We start from the raw sequence: 18,015 nt of genomic DNA, 5'->3' as shown, positions 1-18,015 counted from the left end.
GTTGCGCTCTACCCCTGAAGAGTCGCAACCATTTACGAGCCTAATGGTGTCGCAGTCAGCTTATCTTTACCTTCGGGATAGTTGGATTTGCCTCGTCGAACCTGTGTTTTATATTCCATGGGATTTCTTTTTTTTTTTTTTTTCCATATATTATTAAAGAACGAAGATTTTAGTGTAAAGATTTTTCACATTTATTATTCCTATTTTTGGAAACGAATAATTTCCATGGTCGAGTATTTGTTCATCTCTTCTCCTTGATTTGGTTTATTGTACGTGCACTATCTGGCTGTTTCTGAAATTAAGGCTTTTAATTTCACACAGAGTTTGTTTCATTTGTTAACCTTATTGTGGGGTTGAGAGTTTGCTTTGTGAATGTCTCCCCCCTCATTTTACAGACTAACCCTAACTTTTTTCTCATGATTTTTCCTCAACTCACCATCCACACACACATAATTCCCCCCAAAATATCTGCTGACTAGTGAATGTTCTAGTTAGTGGAGAGGAACCCCTTCTTGTAAGGCGGATTCTAATAAAAACACCATCAGGGAAGCCACAAAGGTTGCTAGTGAAACTGCTTCTATTACTATTAAATAACCGACCCTTATTTTATCGCGGAAGCAGTGCGGCTCAGTGGTTAGGGCGCTTGCCTTGAAATCCGGGGACCCCGGGTTCAAGACCCGCTCTGACTATTCGTTGAATTTGTTCCTGGTAGTACCTGGTTCAACTTCTAAGCTGCACTTGTAAATAGCCAACTGGTTTGCCTCCGGCCAATTGGGATTCTTAACAATTGTTGTTGAATGTTCTGTTCATTCGTAATTGTGTTTCATTGGCCCTGAAAAGCCCCTGAGGGGAGTGATCAATTAACTATGTATGTAAATATGTGTTGTTGAAGTTTAGACTCCAAGGGACACTTCGTGTTGGATGCCAAAAATGGTCGTGCATTTCTGGTTTAACATTCCCCATCTTTTGTCACATTCCGAGAGTTTCAGTCCCAGCAGTGAAACAGTACATCTGTCATCTTAACCTAGCTTAATAGGATAGCTTCCTCCCGACTCCTTCAGCTAGGTGCTTGAGCATCCGTCTTCCGAGATTAACATATCATGGGTTCCACTCCTGTTTGGAACCCTCGAAATGTTTTGAGAGTATTCCCGAGACACTGCATCGAAAAAAAATACCTCTCTCTAAAATATACAATTTTCAGTAGTAGATATCCTGTCATGGTTTAAGGACAGTGCCTACTATTGTTACTGCGCATACGTTCTGCGAATCTCGAAATACTCGGATTTCCTATGGGTGGTGCTTACTAAGACAGGGATATTTTTGATCGGTTTAAAACTATGCGGAGAAAGCAGAGCCCAGCAAGTGTTCTTCGCATCCAAAAGAAAAATTGGGGGCAACCATGCGTAAGAGATATTTGAGCTTCAATTGGAAAACAATGCCATACAGTGCTTTTATTTTCAAGCTTTGTACAAACACTATTGGATTTCATTAACACCTGTTAAGATCTGCTTTTCCCGCATATTCAAAAAAGCGTGCAAAAATACCTTTCAATTAGTAGGCACCGTCCTTAAGACATACTGACATCTTTCTCATTTCCATATTTTACACAATTGTAATCAATTCATTTTAAGATTCCTGTTGTCCTTTTTACAGAGTTAACGTGCCCGATTTACGAGCCACCAGAAAATGGAGCACTGGTCATCAATTATTTTGGTCTCGACCCAATGGTCCAAGTTCAGTGCAAGAGAGGATATGACTTTGTGACCATTCCTCCACAGCTGTACCTTTGCGCCGCAGGAGAGTGGCACTTTGTCGATTTTTTCGGTACTGCAGATAAATCTCTTCCTTGGCCGAATTGTGCACGTAAGTATTATATATATTATTATTATATGGCTAGTGTTTCTGGCAGATATAACGCATGCTGTGATTGGCTAAGAGCAGCTAAGCGCCAGGGCATTATTCTCCCGTAATACCCACGGGCCGATTACAGATTACGCAAATTAGTTTTTTCTTCTTTTTAACCATTCTGTTAGCCATGTAATAAACAACTTAATAACCTCGACCGTTCGGTCGTTACAGCAAAATCTCAAACCTCGGCCTAGCTGTATTGACCTCGCTGTCGCTCGGCAACGCCTCAGTTTGAGATTTTGCTGTAACGACCTCACTCTTGGTTATTAAGTACATGTAGTTAGTATTGCACATTTATTCTTGGTAAAAGAAAGGAAAGCCATGTGGGGGCTTTTTTAGTTTCACCATTTCTGCACGTTATTTAACACACGCAAAAAGATAACGAAGAACCTTTTACAATACAAACATACAACGCTTTCAAAACAGCACTATAAACTATTAATGTACTGTCGACTATAAAAGCACGCTTAAAAAGCACGCTGGGGGAGGGGGGTGGGGCGGGCGGGTTAATTTCTTTCACCAGGTGCAATTTTTTGTATGCCTTCCCCCAATTTCTTGCAGGAATGACTGTAACCCACCCCTCGTGTGATCCAAAAAGGTTAAGACCCTCCCCGTGCTAAAAGACATGATAGGAATTATTAATTAAGCAAGATCAAAGTCTACCTTGTTCTGTTTATATCAGCAAGCTCACATTCAAGGGAGCTGGATTTTGTATATTGTTCCAACATCAATGTGTTGACATAAAAGTTAGTGCTATGACTGATTTTATTTCAGAAAATTGTTGTAGTTGGTTCTGGCAGAAAAAGAAACCATTTTACTAACTGTTTATTACAGCGGTTACCAGTCACACGCACCCCTCAACGACTTCTTTTTTTCATTTTCATGCTTCGAAACTAAATTTGGGTGGACTTCAATAAAGTGTCTCCATGACGAATTCGACTGTCACCAAGTGAACAGGACTATTGTCATAGAAACATTTGATTGACGTCCACTCAAATTTAGTTTCGAAATTTTTTTTAAATAGTAGTTGAGAGGGGCGTGTGACTGGTAACCGCTGTAAATTATAAGAATGTTTATAAAATGATTACGATAGTACGCGCACTCTCATTGGTCGATAGCTGTGTTTAGATGAGAGTATGAAAACTCGGCTGTGACATCACACAAATTTTGATTGGTTATGTGTTGTCAGACGCGCGTTTTGATTGACTGGTAGGTAATATGAGCGTGTATCAAGAAAGTCTGTTTCAGTCAAGAAGTAAAAAACCAACATTTTCCTTCATTTGTTGAATTATATTTGTGAAATATTTTATTAAAGCAAGAGAGAACTTAAAGCAAGATCCCCTCGTGATTAGATGAGGCTATGTAAACAAGGAAGAAGTCCAATATTACTTAAATAGATACTAAAGTTTTGTTTGTGCGGCCGAAATATAGGTGTAAACTAACTAAAGGTTTTTCTTCTCTTCATTTGTGGTCTATACTTATTAAAGTTAAATATGCTTACTGCATTTATTTTATTTTTTTTTTATTTTGAGTGGCCTTCCCCAAAGCCCTACTTTATGCCTCATGCTCCATACAGTCTGACTGATATTGTTGGCAAGGCATTGCTCTGGGCGAGCTCCGTTTGCTTGGGACACAAATAATCCATTTATTTTCTCTGGGCAATAAATTTCCTTAATTGTTTGGTGACCATTCCCATTTTGGCAATTAATGACCCTCCCCTTATTTGCACCAGCCCTCCCCCTCCTCTAATAAATGACAGGTCCCTTATCACAGTTTGTAGAGTAAGTATAAAATTATAGTTATAGAAACGCAAAATAAATACTGAAATTTCTGTAATTTTAACTGTTTTTGTAAACCGTAGATTATTTTTGAACTGAACAAGATCCGGATTAAACGAGCACTTTCTTCCCAAGCGTTTTGGTCATCTGAAATACATTGCACAGCAACTGAATGTTATGGAGTTTAATATTGCCTTCGATAACCCTATATGACACGTTCCACCCAAAGCGTTTTTATCATACTCTACAGCTTTTGTCCCAGCAGCTAAATAAAACAATAGTCGGTCATTGGTTTTAAAGAGCTATACCGAAAACTTGTGCTTCGTATTTCGTGAGGAATACCTCGAAACCATACAATTTTCATCTGCATATTGGAGTATGGAACCCCTGATGAAATACTCCATTCTTTTTTTTTTAATATGTTGGTTAATGCTCGGGCAAACGACTTTAACATCCGTTTGATTTTGTTGAATGATGTTGAACGATATTTAGTTCTTAATAACCGAGCGGGAGGTCTGTATGGGAGAATCTTGACCGAGGTCGCCAGTACAGACCGAACGCAGTGAGGTCTGTACCAGCGACCGAGGTCAAGATTCTCCCATACAGACCGACCTAGCTCGGTTAATAAGATGTTTATTATATGGCCAGACAAGAACAATTTAATTCGTTTAATGTAGCTGGTTTGTACTGACATTTTCCTTGAGAACGGCGATGAGTGGCGATGAGCTGAACTTAATTCTGTCAAAGTTTGCTCGTCATCCTCTCTTTTGTCATCATGCTGTTTGGCACTTCCCTAAATAAATATTGGTAGAAGAAAATACTCAATATTTTTGCATTTTAGTTTGCATCTTTTCACCGCAAAACACTACCGGTCTAGATGCCGGTCTAGATGGGAAAATCTAGACCGCGGTCAATATCGATTTTAGCCAATCAAATTCGTGAATTTTGTAGTTCCCAGTCCTCGTGAGACAGAGCCATATAATTATGAACGATATTGAACGATGTTGACTACAGGGGTGGGCAGACGATTTCAACACATCATCAACTTACGTTTATTAATCGACAACGATTGCACATCAAGTTGTTCATTCAATAAAACTCTCGAGAGGCTTTGTATTCAGTCCCAAGCAGCAGGCCGCCGGTGTTACTCTAGATACGGACATGCTACATCATTGAGAGACCGATTAGTGCGCACGCGTATTTACCCAACAATGTTGAAAGAGGGGAGCAAAAGGCTTCAACTTCATTCAACATTCGCGAAAACAAAACAAATGTTGAATGGCTGTCGAAGCAAAGTTTAAATGCTTTTAAACTCATTTAGCCTGTGTACAGCCGCCCGCTCTCTGAAAAAAGATCGGAAAGGAGCGTCTGTGATTTACCGTTGATAATCGTGTTCAATACCACGTGATTTTACCTGGAATGTGTGGAAAATTATTTCATTGGTTATCACCCATCGATCGTTACATCATCGAAACAACGAGTTTTGATTGGTTTTTATTTTTATTTCTCCACATCGACACCGTGAGAACCACCGTGAGAGATTTTACGATGAGTTCGTGTGTACTTTGCTCACGGTAAAAAATACTAATAAAAATCTTTTTGATGGTCATAGAGGTTTTTCTTTTAAAGTACGAGCGGAATTATTATCTATGGAGTGTAAAGTGGAAATCGATTCTACGTACATTTGTAGGAATTGTTGTCAGCGCTAAAGAAACGAAAGTGCTCCTGACGAATCTTCACGAGGTGAATATAGCACTATTCAAAAGATTGTCCACTCGAAAACGTCTCCCGCTATCCCTTACCAGTCAATTTAATCCCAACCCCTTGCACGGACCAGCCTAGCCATTCTCAAGAACAATCTACAAAGCCAGTTTCCCTGGAAGATTTGAGATGTGGACATATTGAGGAAAATAACAGCTCATCGGCAACGATTTGTGCAAATGCATCCTTTCCTTTAAAGAGTGCTTCTATGCTATAGGGCCAAGGTATCTTAAAACTATCGGAGACGTTCTTCAATGCACGTTTGAAATCCACCTCATTGACCACCATTTTGTGAATTTAGCTCCAAGGAAATATGAGGCACGCAAATTTTGGTCAGCGTAGATGACTTAATAATGTATGTAAAATTATTCGGGAATACGATTACTAACGGTAAATCACAGACGCTCTTTTCCGATTATTTTTTTCGGAGAGCGGGCGGCTGTACACAGCTAAAACTCATTCAACGTCCAATCAACTTCGATTCAACATGTTTTAACACTGTTGAAAAGGGGAGCAAAAGATTTCAAGTGAACATCACTATTCAACAGAATAGAACGGATATTGAAGCAAATGCTCAAGCTATTTGCCAGGCCTCTTTAATTGCTTCAATCAATCTTTTATTACTGGGTTGCCAAACCTATTCGGAATCTCTGTTTCATTTCGTGGGTTTTTCTGTTTTTTATTTATCTTTTTTTCCGTGTCGGGAAAAGTCTTGCCTGTCACTCCCCCGCTAAGTGGTGTCTTTGTGCATAGTCTTCTGTGCGTATTTTGTTAGGTTTGAGGGGGCTGGGGTAATGCGTAGATTTGCCTTGTGCACACGGGAGAACATTTAATTGTTAAACCTGTAATGGCGTCGAAAGACATTGTAACGCGAATGGCGTTTTAGTGGAAAAAATATACCTTTATGGAGATCAAGAATGGAACGTCAATTGGAGTAACGAAACATGCGGGGGAAAAAAAATTTATGCAATCTTAAAAGCGACGAGGGATGGTCTTCGAGAACAATTGTGGTCGCATATGAGAATGTGTGCGTTGTTTCTGATATTACTTTACAAACTGTGCTGTTATGTAGAACACTGACAGCAAGTGGGAAATTCAGTGTGGGTGTAAAAGAAATCGAACGTCTTGAATGTATCACAGTGTTTACCAAAGTCGTATCTCAGTTGCGTGCATTTATGTACTTTGTAGTCAAGCTGCACAGTTTTGAGGTAAAAAAATAATTGAAAATGTGACAGTGAAGAATTATTAGAAAGAAAGATTGTTGTCTATTTTGTGCTTTGGAAAAGGTTGTTTAGAAAAGATTTTAATCTTGAACTGAGAAATTTATTTTTCTGCATATTGTATGGTTTGTAAGACGGATTGTATTTTTTGTTTGTACTCAACCCTGCACAGTCTTCCGGTAACAATTGGAAATTTCACGAATTCTTGTTAACCTTGTTAACCTGGATCTTTAAACAAAAGACACCCTCATGGAGCTCAAGAATGGAACGTCAATGGACCTCTTTAGCTTGTACGTTTTGTTTTCCCATTTGAGACCACGCGATGTTCCCAAGGGAATTTTCCTTTTGTTTTTTCCTACGTTATGCATACATATGCACGTGCATAAGACGACGTTTGAAAGAAACTGTTCCCTAGAGTAACATCACGTGGTCTGAAATGGGAAAACAAAATGTACAAGCTAAAGAGGTCCATTGGATGAAAAGTAAATACTTGGAATCTTTAATTAAAGCGGCGAGTAATGGTCCTCGACAACAATTTCATTTTTCGCCGTTTGATATCAAGTGAGCTTTGTTTCTAATATTTTACTACCTTGGTATTATATACAACACTGAAATCAAATGGCAATTCTCTTATGGATTTAACAAACATTGAAGGAATCGAACGTCTTGAATACATCACAGTGTTTACTGAAGTCGCATCTAAGTTGTCTGGCAAGTTACATTTTGTACTCAACTCTGCAAAGGTAAAAAAATTGGAAATGTGCCAGTGAAAAATTATTTGAATGAAGGCTTGTTGTCTCTTTTGTGCTTTATTATTTACGGTCAAGGTTCTTTCGAAAAGGGTTTGATGTGAACTGTCAGAAATTTATTTAATTGCTTTCTGACACCGGATCAATTGCAGAATACAAGGCCCAATTGTTAGGGCCTATTGTAAGAACGAGTCAGAAAACGATAAAGTTTATTCTTATTCAATGACGTGTAAATTAGTGGGCCGGGTATTCTGCAATCTAACCGAAAAACTAACAAAAACAGAAACCCAGTATTTTGCCATCATTTGACGCAGATGCTTCACTATTTCAGTTCGCGAGTAAACACGCCGCGGTAACTTGATCACGGCGCCCGCTGAATTCGATGCCACTTTCGATTTTGCGATTTACTTGTGCAGTCAAAAGTACAATAACAAATTTGAACGTAGCAAAAATCTCGCAAAATGTCTTTCGCTGATGCTAACTTTTCATATTCGCGGTTCAAAATTAATATTGACTCATGTCGTAAATTTTGTCGCAGATGACAGAATATTCTCTCTCGATTGACCGTCCTGAAAACTTCCTTCTGCTCTTCCTAAAAACTGTGTACAATGTTTATTTACTTTTGCATCAATATTTGTTTTGCATAAAGCAAGCTAACAAAATCTGTATCTTGCTTGGTTCGCATTTCTGGGCCCGGTTGCCCAAAAGCCGATTAACGCTAATCCTAGATTAAAAATTAACCGAGGAGGAATTCTCTACTCCTAAATGCTGTTCAATGCTGATATTCGGCAAAACTTACATTAGAAGAAGTCAATCTTGAAAAACAAAAATAAGCAAAAGAAACTTTCACCAAAAAGTTTAAAACATGAAACAAAAGTTTACGCTAACCCTGGATTAAGCTAATCGGCTTTCGAACAACCGGTCCCTGGATGTTAAAATAGAATATGCTACTGTTGCGCAGTGGTACATTTTTTAGGTCACCCATCCAGATACTAACCCCGCCGGATAGGGTTAGACGTCAGTGAATTTTTGTATTACAATGCTGTCAGACGCTCTGAGTGCACGCTTAAGCTTGTGGTAAAAAGAAGTTATTAGGGAACTTGTAATGATCAGCATGTCAGCCTAGAAGCCAATGTTTGTCGATTCCCTTTTATTTTCTTCAATCTTTCTGGGTTTATTACTTTGCTAGTAACCACATGTCTTCTCAGGGGACTATTTACCTAAGACTTTTACCATGACACGACAATGATATACAATACCAAAACAATATCGTGTATTATTACAGCTACATATTGAACTTGAATATCGTGGAGGACAAAACGCAGCCCATTTGACAATATGGAATAAAGCGCTGTGTTACTCTACTACCACACGTACGCGATGCGTGCCTGTTTTTTCTAAAGATGGCAGGAATTTTTTCTTTCTGACAAATGATTAACAGGCTGGTAGCCAGGTTTTTAACCTCAGAAAAAGATCTTTTTCGTCGTATGAAGGTTTGAGCCAAAAGGCCTCTGCTGGCACGACTGCTGGGTGACTCCTTAAATGGTCTTATTGACCCCCAACTTGAAAAAATTGACTGGAACGCTGCTGTTCAATACCACCCAACTCAGTCCCTTCTGTTTTTTAGTAACACGTACCACAGGCAACCCAGTGTACGCTTGTGGAGCTTCTAGCTATGTCTAATTCACACAAAACGCACCGAAACCAGTAACAGTCATGCAAATTTGTACGATTCTGTCTTCAGATCAAAAGGTTCTGTTTTTGTCAAAGTTATAATCTTCCATTTTTTTTCATTTTTTCGAACAGTAACGAATACTCCTGGCCAACGGAAGATGGGACAACTCCCGGCCTTATTCTACTTCGATGGAGATTGTAACGACCCTAACACACAAGTTAACATAAAAGCAAGTTTTATTAGTCTTGCTCGTCTTGTTCAGTTGTGCATTGATGCCACTCGTACATGTTCACAGGACACAGTGCAAGTGTTTTGTGGGAATGTTACACAAGTAGCGAGAAGACGCCGGAGATCTACCGTTAGAGAGGTTTGTTTTCATAAGCTTTGAAGTCAGCCGTTTCTGATACGGCAAACGCGAAAAACGCTTGCAGCTACTTGTCAAGTCCCGCAATCCTGGACAACAATCATCAAGATACTTCTCAACTTTCTTCCTTTTTGGACAGCAATTACAACAAAGGCCAAACAATACCCCCTTCCCCTTATTTTCCCCTTACTATTTACGTCGACATTGGCTTTTAGCGAGCAGTAAGGTTGTATCAGTATATGTTCCCATCACTATAATGTGTAACAAGGTTGCTAACGATCCGGCTGCATAAATTACTTGCACTTTAGCCATATCATCACTGAATTAAGTACCTCTGAAATAGTCACGACACTCAAAATTAATCATAAAAAACACCAATTAAAAAAGTACAATAAAACCCGTAAAAGGTACATGGTCATTTTTCAATAACATAAATGAAACTGTTGAAAAAGCCGATTGTTCCTGACAGTGTTTTGTGTGAGAAACGTTTTCGTGTTTAGTGTAGAAGACTTCACTTCATTGTCATTTAGAAAGTTACAACAAAACCTCCTCCGTTTCCTTGCGATCAAAAATTTTTGGTTAACTATTATTGACTCGTCGTGTTGTCGTATTTAGGGAGCAGTTATCATGAAGCCGCCGTGCGTTTTCATATTAGTGTGCGCGGCTAGATGCAACGTTGTAACTGTTATTGTGTCTAATTACGTGCCAAAACTTGTTAAAGCATGGGTTTCGTTTTAATAACTAATGCAAAATTATAGCATCCACAACATTTTTATGGCCGCGTTGTTTTATAAAGCGTCTTCATTGTTCGCTGTTTAAACACAGCTGAAACAAAATTACGGAAAACTCCAACTATTTTTATAACATTCGTTACTTTTACGACATGAAAATAAATGGGCTGTCTCTGATTTCTTTTATGTTATTTTCACTACTAAGAAAAATCCAGACTTAAGCTTGTTTTGCAATTTTTTAATGACATTAATTCATTCCAGTATATGGTTAAGAAAAGATGTTTTAGGAGCCTATTTTTGTTTCAGGGTGAAATTTCTTAAAATTGTGATCGCTTTTTAATTAGTTTGGGTTGCTTCACCTTCAGCTGTGCAAACGGAAGAATAAGGTAATCCTGTCAGGCTCTCAATCTATTAAGGCGACTCGGAGTGCGCTCCTGATCCTCCGTAACGAATTGCCGCGTTTTCCATTTTCGTCCGGGAAATTGAGGATCTTTCAGCCATGAAATTCGTCATTTGCTCCTTTCTGTTTATTGTCCTGATCGTGGATAATAAGGCAGAGGACTCTGAAGAAGGAGAATTCAGTGACCTTGAAGATTTTGCAGAGTGGGAATTGGATGACGAGCCTCCAACGAATAAAGCCACAAGCAAGGAAGTAAGAAACAACAATTGTCGGTACTTTCACTCATTTTGTCAGATTTTATAACAATCCAGTTGACTGTAAGAAAAAATCGAAAGTGAGTCATTGTTATCTGGGCTTCTGCTTTGAGCCTGATAGAGTTTCGAATAAGCTGCATGTTTTACAGGCCTAGAGTCCAAGGACTCCTAACTGTGTCAGCCCGGGCTCTCACGTGAGACAAACCGCATTTTTTTTTTTTTTTTCACAATTTACCGAGCAGTGTTCCATAAAACTCTTCTGCAAATTTTACTTAATGTTCGGATTATTTCAAAAAGTTACAGATAGTATTATCACGCTGCAGTCGCTGAAAGCTGAAAGTATGCAAATGTGCAGAAACATTCAGGGACTGAAAATTCATGACGTCTATTTTACGAGCTAGTTCTTTCTCGGCGAAGAAAATTTTTGGCTGACCTGTCCTAATCGTCCAAACTATAAAATCATCTAGCCAGTCAGTGTTTGTTTCCCGAGAACGCAACGTTTCAAGTAGGTAGATTGTTTTGGTTTTCTGTTCTACTCTTTGTTCCATGCAAAGTCTACCGGATCCAATGAATGATTGAAATTTCACTAGTTGTGGATAAAAAACGCAAGCAACGGAATTGCAATAAAATCTTACTGAGGTGTTCTCATTACCGCACATCGAAAAACCTGAACTTTGAAAAACATATAGCTGATATAGTTGGTAGACAGATATCTGTATTTAAGAGATCTAAACAATGCAGTTGTGCCTATAATATTGATACAGTGAAACGGAAAAATACTCTTAAAATCCATCAAAGTGATAAATTGTACTTTAAAAAGTTTACAACACGGCATTTCGACGTTATTTAAAGTCCACATCACTATCACATCCAAAGAGAAATTACATAACAGTAGTGTAAAGAAGTTAATTAATGCATGTGAAATGAAAAATAGACAATAATAAGCTAATCAAAGATGTCTAACGTTTAAAGTAGAGTAAGACAGAAAAGTTAGTCTCGCAGTATCCCTTTTCCCCCTTCACATTGAGCGACAATCAAACAAATAGACATATCTGCAAATAAATATACTTGTAACAGTTCCACCTTACCGTAATATAAGATATCAATGCACTTTTCAGACATTTTGTATTTAGCCACCATATACCTGTAATTTACTGTACTCTCTATTTCTGTTCAATAGTTTGTTTTATTTTGTAACTGTTTACCCTTTTTTTCCTTTAATAGTAAATTATATATATATAAAATAAATAAGCCTTATGTTAAAAAAAAAAAAAGATGTCTAACTTAGCTCCTTTGGGTGTACACTTTGGGCCATTTCCGAGTTCGTCTGCCTCCTTTTCAAAGCGAGTCCAATTGAGTGTCAAAAGTAATCAGCGAATTGCTTGGGTTTTGCATTACTTCACTCAGTTATTGGAAATATGCCAATGTGTGCGGAGTTTTTAAGGGTGGTCAGAAGTCAAACCCTTGTAATTACAGATCTATATCATTAACTTGTATTGCATCTAAAATTCTTGAGCACATTGTTCATAGCCACGTCATGAAACACCTTGACCCCCAACGGATACTCACTGATGTACAACATGGCTTTAGAGCCAAACGAAAAACTGTTACTCAGCTGATAATAACTACCCATGATTTAGCAAAGACCATACATCCGTCCATGCCGCCATACTCGATTTCAGCAAAGCCTTCGACAAGGTTCCGTACCAGCGTCTACTTCGTAAACTTGAATACTATGGCATCCGAGAGAACTTACTTAAATGGTTTGAGTCATTCCTAATAGGGTGCACTCAATCAGTTATTTGCGATGAAGCAAATCAAAATCCATCATGGTGACATCTGGTGTTCCGCAAGGTACAGTTCTTGGCCCGTTATTGCTTTTATTATATGTAAATGACTTGCCAGCGAATTTACAAACCTCTGTCAGGCTCTTTGCTGACGACGCATTCGTATACGGTATAATTTCCGACGAGGACGACTGTAATAGATTCCAAGCTTATTTATTCGAGCTGGAACCCTGGCAACACAGATGGCAACTGAAGTTAAATCCATCCAAGTGTAAAATAATAAGCATTTCTACCAAGAAGTCACCTCCTCTGAAGAAATATGTGTTTTAGGGATCTGCACTTGACTAGGTTGATTCTGTGTCCTACCTACAATAGGTGTTACCTTGACAAACAACCTTCAGTGGTCCCAGCATGTCTTGTCCATCTCTGGTAAGGCAAGCAAAGTAAAGAAATTTTTGGAACTGTCCACGATCAGTAAAGGAAACTGCATATACAACATTGGTTCGTCCAAAATTGGAGTATGGCTGTGAAGCTTGGGACCCCCAAATTAAAAAGGATATTTCATCTCTTGAACGTGTGCAGAAGAAAGCCGCGCGCTTCTGTTCAAACAACTGCCAACCTACAGATAGTGTTATTGGGATGTTAAGGGACTTAAGTTGGTTCAGTCTTGAAACAAGGAGAACAATAGCCAGATTAAATTTGATGTACAAAATGTTCCATGGCACTGTTGATCTCGATAAAAATAGTTACTGACGCCCGCATAGCAATTGCAGAGTCAAAACTCGTTCTTGTCATGATTATAAATTTTTAAACATTAATGCAACAAAGTATGTATATTTTTATTCCTTTTTTCCACGTACCCTAAGGATGTGGAACAAACTACCGAAAAGCATTGTTGAAAGTAATTCTCTAGAGACATTTAAGACTAACATTTCTAAGTATTTTACTGAGTGATTTTAGTATTTAAGTTATTTTTACATTTATTTATTCCCTTGTTTATTTTTTCACTTCACGTTTTAGTACATTAATTTTCATTGGTTTTATTTTAATTTTTGTTACATTCTTAAACGTTGGTGTGATGTCTAGCGACTTTTACCGACATATCTAAATGTAGGTGAATGTAGATGTTGAAAGTTCTCGCGCCAATTTTTCAACCAATTTCCACATTTTCCCGCGCTTTGTGTCGGCTACGTGTAATTACTTCGCGTTTTGATTTATTTACTGGATTGTCTTCGTCCTTTTTGATTGGCCAAAGTAATCACTTTGATTTTGGTTTTACAACACTCGATTCAAACTCGCTCCATAAATGAAAACTAATTTTCATTAGAAAAGCTTCGCACTTAGACTCGCTTTGAAGAGGAGGCAGACGTGAACTCGGAAATGTCCTAATTAAGTGCTGACCCTAACGAGAATTGTTGTTGTTTTGTTTTTTGTATCATTGTTCCATTTCTCATTTCTAAGAGAAAGTGAAGGAGGTTGAATTGTTATTTCACATTTATTTTCATAATCAATTCTTGTAGGAGCCCATGGCCTGGAGCGTACAACTTCACTGTATTTTGTGGAACGGCGTTTTTACCGATCGAGTTATTTTTAGATTGATTTTCCCGCAAAACCAAGCCTTTCCCGCTAATCACAAGTCTTCCTCGGTGAGGAAGTGTTGTTCCCGACCTATCTATTTTTAGAAACAACGTTTTTAAATTCGCCGCGCTAATCAAAGATGTTCCCTAAGTGGTCCGCATGAAGGGGCGATCCAAGATGGCGACCGAATGCAGGAAACAAGACTCAAAGTTTTGAAAACACCCCCCCCGTTCCCTTATCCTCATTTTTATTGGCATCCATTCGACAATTTTAAGGTTACACATTCCATGATCCATTGCAAACCTGAAGAAGTATAATTTCACGTGAATAGATAGTTGAGATTCGCTTTCTTCACCGCTTCCGTCCGCCATGTTTTTCTGCTGAGTTTGCAGTATTAGAGAGACCTCAGCGCTGATTGGCCACTGAATTGTTATTGACGTTTACCATGACAACGAATGGCGCGAAAGTGGTTCTAAGAATAGATGGGTTAGGAAAAAAACAAAGTGGAAGATGGAGGATTCTACTGATGGGTTCCTGAACTCGTCTGAAAATAGCTTGATCTGTAAAAATGCCCTTACATAGACCTAGTTTTGGAATTGAAGTCTCCTGATTCTTGGTATGACTTGAACTGTTAATAGTTTAAGAAACGTCGAAACGTCTCCTTTAGAGAAATAAGCAATTTATCACTTTTATTACTGGGTTGGCAGTATGGCAATCCCAGTCGGAAAGTGGGTAGGATTTGGTTGTTTTATTTTATTTTTTTTTTTTTCCGTGTCGGTAAAAGTCTTGCCTGTCACTCCCCTGGTAAGTGGTGTCTTTGTGCATCGAGCCTTCTGCGCGTATTTTCTTAGGATCGAGAGAGTAGTGGAAATGCGTAGATTTCTCTGGTGGACACAGTAGAATCATTAACTTAGCCTGCAATGGCGTCGAACGTCATGTAACGCGAATGGCGTTTTAGTGGATCCTTAAACAAAATATACCCTTATGGAGCTCAATAATGGAAAGTCAGTTGGATAAACTAGGTAGGCGGTGAAAAACCAACACCTGGAATCTCAAAAGCGACCAGTAATGGACTTCAACAATAATCTATCGCCCGTCGAGCCGAAATCAAAGTGAGCTGTATTTCTAAAATAATATTTTACCAAGTGTGCTGTTATGTAGAACACTGAAACCAAATGGAAAATTCTCTGGTAACTTATGGGTTCAACAAAGACAGAGAACGAATCAAAGACCTTTCGTGGATCTGTGATCAACTCTGCACAGTCTTCCTGAGGTAAAAAAAATAATTGGAAATGTGACAGCCAAAAATTATTTGAAAGAAAGCTTGTCGTGTATTTTGTGCTTCATTATTCAAGGAAAACGTTCTTCATGTAAACGGTTTGATCCTGAAATTTAGTTTGTTGCAATATTGCGCATATTTGACACGATTGAGTTTCTTCTCTTCACGCACGTAACGAAATAGAAGGGGGTTTTGCCTATAATAACAAATATGTTGTTTGTTTCAAAAAATGGTTCGCTGGAAAAGGTGGCCTTTATGAATTCAGCATGTTTTATGATGTGCGAGCTTAACTGGATAGTTTTTATGGCAATAGTAAAGCATTTTCTTGTCAAAATGAGGTTAGCGCCTTTTTGGTGTGTTAACTTAATTAAATCGTGAGTTTGAATTTGCCGTCTGCCGCGTAACCTTGATTTCCACTCTCAAAATTACCTCCAGAACCTACTTTTTGCGTAGAATAAGCTTTTAGAATGATGGTCTTGTTTTGCATAAAGCAAGCTAACAAAATCTGTACCTTGCTAAGTTCGCATTTGTTAGCGTTAATAGTATTTTCGGTCCGATGCTTCTGTTTTATGAGGGGTATATTGTTTTGGTCTCCCATCCAGATACTAATCCCGCCGGATAGGATTAACTTTAGTGAACTTTGGTATTACAAAGCTGTCAGATGCTCAGAAGGCACGCTTAAACTTGTGGTGACAAGAAGTTGTGACGCAACTTGAAAATTATCAACATGTCAGCACAGAAGCCAATGTTTCTCGCTTCTCTTTTATTTGTTATTGTTAAGAGACTGGAATGCTGTAGTTCAATACCACACAATTCAGTGCTTTCTGATTTTCTGTAACACGTACCACAGGCAACCCAGTGTATGCTTCACGGAAGCATCTCGTTTTAGGATTATTTTAGCGTTAACAGTCTACTATTAAGTTTCTACTAAATCTCGGTTAATAGCATATTAAATTAAGATAGTATGGCCGCGAGTGGAATTAAGAGATCCTGGTGTCAAGAACCGCACTCTCTGTGCAACTATGATATATTCAAACGCCAATCGACGATTCCCACTAGATTGTATTCCATGTCCGCAGCTAAAAATAATTGCTTTAAATAGAGTCTAGTCCGACGTGATTCGATCGAAGCGATCTCAGGTTATCTATTCAGGAGCCATTTGTCTTTCCAGTTTATGGATTTAATTTGACCGGTCCCACTGTCAGCTACCCTTGTTTCAGTCAGCTCTGAAATGATCAAGTTTAACCTCCTCAGACAAGCTACCTCGTGAATTACTATTAACGATGATATCTTTGGCTTTAATTTATTAGATGGCTGTGACAAATCTAATTAACTGTATGGCCAGTAACGGATTCAAACCTTCGATGGGATGTATGAGAAAATTCCAGAAAGATATGCCGGAGTGGAAGAAGCCCGAGTACGCTGAAAAGGTGAGGTCATTCAGATTCTGACTAAAGCAGAGACGATAGGGTGGATTGTGAGGGGAGTAGAGCGGAGAGGACGAACTCAGGGGGGTCCAGAGGCGGAAGAAATGGGGAGGGAGAGTGTCAATCAATTAAATAGCGGTCACGGACCGGGTAATGTCCTTTTTGGATAAATAGGACATTACCTGGACATGTTGAATCGTTTTAGCGCTACTCCTCAACCAAGTAAGGCACTCTGGACTTATTTGAAAAGGTCAAACCTCGTCAAGAGGTCAATGAATTCGGTATCAACCGGTGGGTCGGAAAAACTGCCTTAATGAATGATTACTTAAACTAAATAAACGTAACGTCCCCCAAAAAGAAATATAAAAATATGACGGTCTGTGAAAACTTTGTGAGGCAGATATACACGTCGGCATTCTTCCATGATCATAAGTATCCATTTAGTTGGCGTGCTCAGGTTTTTTCCTATCTATACAACCGAAACCCAAAATATCCGTAAAACGGACCACCAGCATAGGAAAGGGAAATAGTTCTTAGTCGGGCCATAAATATTAAAACTTAGGTGAAGTAACTTTCCTTTTTCTTCTTTTGTAGTCCAAGTGCCTCTTTAGGGCTGCGAAAGAATGCTGGAAAATACCCCAAGATGGCATGCATTTGACACATTGCCTCGATGGCATCAAGAAATGCGGCGTACAAGGCATCGAGAGCTCAACATGAAAATTGTCTCTGAAAATGACTCATAGAGTGTAATCATGCCGTCGGTGCAAATAAAATAAAAGGCTAGGGTCGAACAATAAAATCTAAAGACTGGATTATCTATGTTGCATCCCTATGTTTTGTTTTTTTTGTTGTTTTTTTTTTTTATTTAGTGCGGTAGCACGTCTTCAAAATAATAGTAAATGGTACAAAACGTAAGGACGGCGAAATTTTATCATGAAGCATAGAATCTGAGGGAAAGGAAGTCGGTGGGAAGCTCGCCGACGCTTCTCTTGGGTCGAGTAGACTTGAAAGGGGAAAGACAGTGATTTTGCTCTTGGAGATTGATTGACCCAATCACATGCTTGCCATGGGACCATCCGATTGCCCAAATCGTCTTCGTTCGAA

At 38.7% G+C, this 18,015-nt stretch overlaps 1 protein-coding gene across 5 annotated transcripts in view; it reads left to right on the top strand.

The window, feature by feature from the left end:
- LOC138016683 (uncharacterized) overlaps positions 1–17,726 on the top strand; it is a 25,959-nt gene extending 8,233 nt beyond the window's left edge. For all 5 annotated transcript variants that reach the window (XM_068863872.1, XM_068863871.1, XM_068863869.1 and 2 more), the window contains 4 exons: positions 1,654–1,863; positions 9,223–9,458; positions 16,795–16,914; positions 17,506–17,726. In XM_068863872.1, the coding sequence (XP_068719973.1) occupies positions 1,654–1,863; positions 9,223–9,458; positions 16,795–16,914; positions 17,506–17,628 (689 nt within the window). In that variant the 3' untranslated portion in view covers positions 17,629–17,726. The remainder of the gene's footprint in view (positions 1–1,653; positions 1,864–9,222; positions 9,459–16,794; positions 16,915–17,505) is intronic.
- The last annotated feature ends 289 nt before the right edge of the window (positions 17,727–18,015 follow it).

This window comes from Montipora capricornis, chromosome 9 (assembly GCF_036669925.1).
Source record: "Montipora capricornis isolate CH-2021 chromosome 9, ASM3666992v2, whole genome shotgun sequence".
In the NCBI taxonomy this organism is placed as follows: domain Eukaryota; kingdom Metazoa; phylum Cnidaria; class Anthozoa; order Scleractinia; family Acroporidae; genus Montipora; species Montipora capricornis.
Note: the sequence above shows the minus strand (reverse complement) of the source record. Positions and strands in the feature narration are given on the sequence as shown.